This window comes from Strigops habroptila, chromosome 10 (assembly GCF_004027225.2).
Source record: "Strigops habroptila isolate Jane chromosome 10, bStrHab1.2.pri, whole genome shotgun sequence".
Taxonomy (NCBI): Eukaryota; Metazoa; Chordata; class Aves; order Psittaciformes; family Psittacidae; genus Strigops; species Strigops habroptila.
In genome coordinates this window covers 28,416,858-28,422,857 of record NC_046359.1, presented here as the reverse complement: position 1 = coordinate 28,422,857, position 6,000 = coordinate 28,416,858, and the positions used below count along the sequence as shown (strand labels likewise).

At 47.2% G+C, this 6,000-nt stretch overlaps 1 protein-coding gene across 1 annotated transcript in view; it reads left to right on the top strand.

Moving 5' to 3' along the window:
- The first annotated feature begins 457 nt into the window (after window positions 1-457).
- EPAS1 (endothelial PAS domain protein 1) overlaps window positions 458-6,000 on the top strand; it is a 79,077-nt gene continuing 73,534 nt past the window's right edge. Inside the window, exon 1 of the mRNA XM_030498765.1 lies at window positions 458-826. Coding sequence (XP_030354625.1) covers window positions 801-826 — 26 coding nt within the window. The 5' untranslated portion in view covers window positions 458-800. The remainder of the gene's footprint in view (window positions 827-6,000) is intronic.

The following is a 6,000-nucleotide window of genomic DNA, read 5'->3' as shown; positions in this document are numbered from 1 at the left end:
GTCGCTCCGGCGCAGCCGCTACTGCGGGTGACAGTCATGCTTTAGCTGCCTCAGGGTGACCGAGGCGGCTCAGGCGGGGCACCCCCGTTTCCCAAGGGAGCCCCGCGTCGGGGCCGGCTCTGCCCGAGCAGCTCCGCGGCCGCGGGGCAGGTGCCGCGGTGCTCCTGCCGCTGAGCCGCACGGGGGGATGCCCCGGTAAAAAAGGCTTGTGGGGGAGAAAGCACAAAAAGTTATTAAACAACTAAAAATGAAACAATTAAACCCAAAGCGGCGGCGGGGGACACAGCACCCCGGTGCCCTTGCGGGCGCCTGCCGGTGGGGCAGGAGCGGCCCCGCTGCCCCCCGCGGTGCCGCCGGGCAGGCCGCGGCCGGTGCCGGGGGCGGGGAGGCCGGGGCGCGGCGGCGGCGCCCGGCGGCCTCCATTGGCGGGCGCGGCGGTGGCGGCGGGGCCGGGTCGGGCCGCGCCGGGTCCGGGGCGGAGGGGGCCGGCCCTGCCCCCGCGGCCGGCGGCGGCCCAAGGTTTAAAGTGAGAACTTTCTGCGGGCGGTGCCGAGCCGCACAGCCCGCCGCCGCGCCGCTCCTGCCCCGCAGCAGCCGCCGCCACCTCCCCCGGGCGGGCCGTACAATCCTCGGCAGTGTCCTGAGACTGTACGCCCGCCTCGGGGGCGACCCGGCCGAACCGGATCGCCGACCCCCGACCGCTCGTCGTCCGCCGCCGCCCGCGGAACACCCGCGTCCCGCGGGCAGGTGCTGAGCCCGCCCCGGCCCGAGAGGCGGCGCAGGAGTCGGCAGCCGCCGCGATGACAGCTGACAAGGAGAAGAAAAGGTGAGGGGCCGCCGGCGAGGCTCCAGGCTGCTCGAGCCGCTTCGTCCTCCTTCTCCTCCTCCGCCGGCTCCCGGCTCCGCCCGCGGCAGGGCCGTCCCTCTCGGGGCCGCTGCCGCTTTGCGAGGGCTCGGACCCGGAGCCTTTGCGGGGACCAGCGGCAGGAGTTAGTTCGCCCAGCCCGGGCTGGGGCTGGCGGGGAGAGGAGCGGGGCAGCAGCGCCCTGCCCGGTCCTTGGGGCCGCCTGCGCTCCTTCGCCGGGCGCAGAGCGGAGCCCGCCCTCAGCCGAACCCGGGGGAGCTGCCCCCGCCGGGCGGCACCACGGCGAGCAGCGCCCTGCGAGGAAGCGGCCGCGGGTCCCGGCTGTGCCCGGCGGGCGGCGGGCAGGTGCACCGGGCGGGCGGCCTGCCGATGCGAGTCCGCCGCGCTGCGGGGTGGCTTTGGGCACGTTGTGGCAGGGCTTAGCCGCTTGGTATCAGTTAGGATTTAAGTGTTAGGAAAGTATCTTTCCCTTGAGGACGGGGGTTTTAAGGGTAGCACTCTTAGAAAAGTGTGTTTCAGAGTTAAAGCCTTACGGATGTAACTGCGAGGCTATGTAAACTCTTGCTGACTTTTATAAAACTGACACATTGGGACAGACCCTCACTCCAGCGCAAGAAGCTGGATATCGCATCTCATGTGCCGTTCGTGAAGTTCTTCAAGTGCCGGCGAGCTTTCCTAGACGGCTAGCAGCTCGGGAGCGCAGGGCGCTGCGCCGTGCCAGGGCCTGCCGCCTGGTCAGGATGTAGCGCTGGTCATTGCCATGGTGCCATCAGGAACCTTCCAAAGGGAAGAAAAGTGACTTCCTGCTTTTTTGTCGCTGTCTCAGTGCGTTTTCCTGTTGGTCCTTGCGGTTGAACGTCAAAATAAAACTTAGGGATCCCTAACGCAGAAGTTACAGGTAGAGATTAAGAAGTCTCCAGTCGTGGCTCCAGGCCTGTAAGCAATTCCTGCAGATGCCCGAGAGCGCTGGCACGGTGGAGGCTTAGCAAGCGAGTAAAGGTCCACCAAGTCTCATAACAGGGTATTTATTGTGTCTGTTTTATACAGCAGGCAGTCACAAGGCTGAATCTATTATTGGCTCAGGTTGCCGGTCTGACTATAGATTGCGTTCGTAAACGATGTGATTTACAAACTAAGAATTTTATCTTGTTGTTTGTCATGTGTACTTTCCAGTTGATGGTGCACTAAACTTTAAACACTGTTTTTTTGGTTTGTATAATAGCTCCTTTTTTTTATTAAGTCATCCTATGACAATGTAAGAGGGGAAGTATTACAGTATAAACCATGAATTTTCCATGTAGTTTCTGAAACACTAATGTACTAAGGTTAAATAATTGCCTCAAATATATTTTGTTCTAGGTATTAATCTTCTGTGCAAGCTATAAAATAGGGATATGGTTTGTGTCCTCATGTGTTGAACAAGGAAGTAAAAAATTATAGCACTGTATAATGTAGTTATAAAAATGTGTTATAGGAATGAGAAGAATGAAATAGTGTACATGTTGAAAATACACTGCATTTGTTGTATCACCTCTTTTTTAATGAGGTGCTCTTAATCTCTTCACTTTTAACCTCTTATTTTCAAACACCGTGAGGGATTGATTGAGCGCTGTCTCATCTTGCAGGACAGCATGCTGGAGTGCTTTGTGGAAATACTCCTCTGTTACAACATAGAAACTTCACAGGACTGAAGTTTGAATACTAATCCCGACCCTGTCACTGATTTTACGTAAATCTCATGACAATCTTGTGACGTTCTACTGGCAATTTTCTGCCTCTTTCAGGAGCAGGCTAATTGTTATCTGGCTCATGGGATTGTTGTGTAAATTAATGTTTGTGTTAGAACTGTGGGAGTATCAGAGGAGGGGTTTAAGATAGCTTGCTTGTGTCTTCCTATCTGTGAGCATATATGTATGTTCCTACTGGGGACCTACCCTGTGTAGCCTAGTGAAGCAGGATTATTTATTTATATTTTTTTAGATTTTCCAATACTATTACAGAACAGATTTATTGCCTAGAGTTCAACAGTTGTTGTATTATTTGCTTGATCTTTATCCAGATATGCAGCGAGGAAATTTAACCTGGCTCACTAATAGCATTTATAAATCAATTTTAAGAAGAAAAGGTGGTGGGGGTAATCTGGTTTACTAGATTTCCAGGCAGCTCTGGAACATATGTTTAGAGGAGCAGTTCTTTTACTGTTAAACAGATGCACTATGGAGATAATATTTGATTCTTTTAATGGTCCATTTAAGTTGAAGAGCATCCTCAGGTTCTCATTTGAAGCTCTGTCAGTAGAAAAGAGCAGTTGCTCTTTTTGGAACAAATGTTATAGCACTTTGAATAGGCTGATTTCCCACATTTAAAGTCAGTGCAAGATACTGACCTGTGATTAATATGATCATTGTTTTAACTTAATTAAAAAAAAATAAAAATCATTATCTACACAGTCTTAGATGCAAAGTCTGATGTTTCTTAGAATGCCAATAAATAGAAACAGGGAAAAAGAGGAGTAAAAGGGTAAAACATACTTTAGCAAAATAGTAAAGGCTAAGGAAACAATATCTGTGGTTAATGTGCAGTACAACAACAATTAGTAGATAGGTCCCAGTTTAACCAGGGTGGTCTTGTAGAATATCTTGGTGAGTTTTTTAACTATTTAGTCATGATGTGTTTTTGAATTATTTAGGAACATAGTTATTTTGTTAGGAATGGATGGTGTATCACGTGGACTGTTCTGGATGGACAACAGTATATGTTTGAGTAAAGTTTGAAACCAGGCTTAGGACAAATCAGGTACCACTGAATAGGATTCATCATTTGGCTTCACCTTCTCAGTTGTGGTGTTTGAAGATTTTTATGTTTGTTTCCTAGTTGTATGAAAGGCCAAATTTGCAGCTCAGGGAGATTCTGTACTAGTGGTTCCCATATAATTATACAGTACTGGGTTTGACCCCAGCGATGTAATGTTATTTGGGCTTGTTTAACTTCTGGTCCAGATAGTAAACAAATGGGAACCCCCCCAGTTATTGACTAGCTAAAATGTCTGCTTTCAGTTACTGTTTCACTCTGGGCTTTATTAGATGTTGCGCCGCTCTGAGCAGACACTTTATGCCTCAGTTTCCACTGACCTCTACTTCAGGAGAGGGATTTTGCCAAGCTGAGTTCACTCTTGGCAGCTCCTCCTCAGGATGAGGAAACAGTCCTGATGGCATCGCTCTCCAGAGCTCAGGTAGTCAGTTGCTCTCTCTTAATGGGTGTAATTTGGATGCCAGGAAGTGCAAGCGTTTGGATTTGCCAAGGTGTTAAACTGCAGATCTCGGGGAACTTACTACGGTCTCAGTTTTGTTCTACCCAGTGTGCCCAGTGACATTTAAAGAATGTCACTGTTGTCAGGTGTACTATCTCTTGCTGCTTGTTCTGTGACAGTGGTCAATTACATGATCTTGTCCCTCCACTTACCAATGTACATTGTTCCTAATATTCTTGTAAACCTCACTTTATGTACTTCAGATTTGAATGCTTTCCTTTGTGAACTATTGCAGATACTACTTGACTTCATAGAAAAATTGTTCAAGCGTTGTTACTGCTCAGCATCTCCCCATGCACAACCCCGTATTTAGTTTACTCCTGTTTGCCTCTGTGTTAACATCTGCCCTTGCATTTCCTTTTGCCAACTCCAAATAAGAAAAATTGTAAACTCCTGAATTCATGTTGAAATTGATTATTTAGCACACTTCTGTGGTATTTTAACATAAAGCAGCTTGGACTTACATTTCAACACCAAAAATGCAGGCACTTCATAGCTTGCTGGTCTTCTTGAATGACTCTGGCCCTTGGTTCCCATCATACTTCGGTTTTGCCACCTCTGGTTTCTGCGCTTATTGCTCTTTTTGTGTTTCTACAGATGTGGAAAGGGCTTTTGTACCAGAGGAAATGACAGCCTGCATGGGTGCCTTGATATCTCCCTTTGACTGTAATGGCACGTAGCGGAAGTTGGGCTGAGCTCTGATTGGGTGTCCTGGCCTGCTTGGGACAGCTTGACTTCCATGGCTCAGCTGCTGTGGTTTCACCTCTATAGAGCCAAAGCATTTGAGTTTAGTTTGAGCAGTGTGCAATGCGAGTGCTATCTGGTGTGTACCATCCTCCCAGACTTACCTGGGCTTCTGAGGATGCTGCAAGGGCTGACTCTTCTTTGTTTACAGTTAGATTTTTAACCTGCTCTTGGGCTAACACCCCTTAATATACAGAACCTTTCTGTGTCATGTCCTTTTCACTTCATCTTCTGATATTGGTCATCTTCTGTCATATTTATCTTCTCTGGGTCATTGGGAGTATCTTGCATATATTGGAGGTACTCTACTGATAGGAGTTTCGGGATTATGCTGCTAATTTAGGAGACCCATTGCAAGTATCAAAAATGGATATCTCTGCCTTCCTATAATGTTTTTTATTATGGTGGTTTCATAAACATTAAACTTTTTTGTTTTCAGGTTCCAAGTAGGAGCTGCTGTTAGGTGTGGTAGGGGCAGAACTCTTCAAGTATTGAACCTTTTTCTATTATTTTCAAATGGGATAGTCTTTTTAAAACTGCGAATTAGGATAAACATTAGAATAAGAAAATGAGCAATAAAAAGGCGGGTTTTATTTAAAAATAAGTATATATAGAACAGTTTTATTCCTCTAAAGCTATTTGTGAAATGTTATTCTGTTAATTACTCCAATATTCAGAATGTCATGTATATCTTAGTAGTTATGAATACTTCTACTCCTGGCACAAGGTTGGCAGAACCCTTCTTTTAAACCAAGTGGAAGTGCAAGTGTGGTTATTATGCAGCTGGTGGGATTTTTTTTTCTCATTTATCATTCTTGTACTCCATTTGCTTAAAAGGGAATATAATAAAGTAGTTATCTGCTGAGGATAAAGTCTTCTTATATAAGAAAAAAATAACTGCTTTCTTAAATTTACAAGGCTACTTTTAATGGATAATCTTTCTGAAGTATGTAAAAAGGGAAACTGTCTTTTACTGTGCACTTGGAAAGTAGATTAATGAAGTAGAGTAGGCCAATTGGCTGATAAATAACTAATGTTCCAAAGTAACTCTCATTTAATTATGCTATTTACTTCTTAAGCT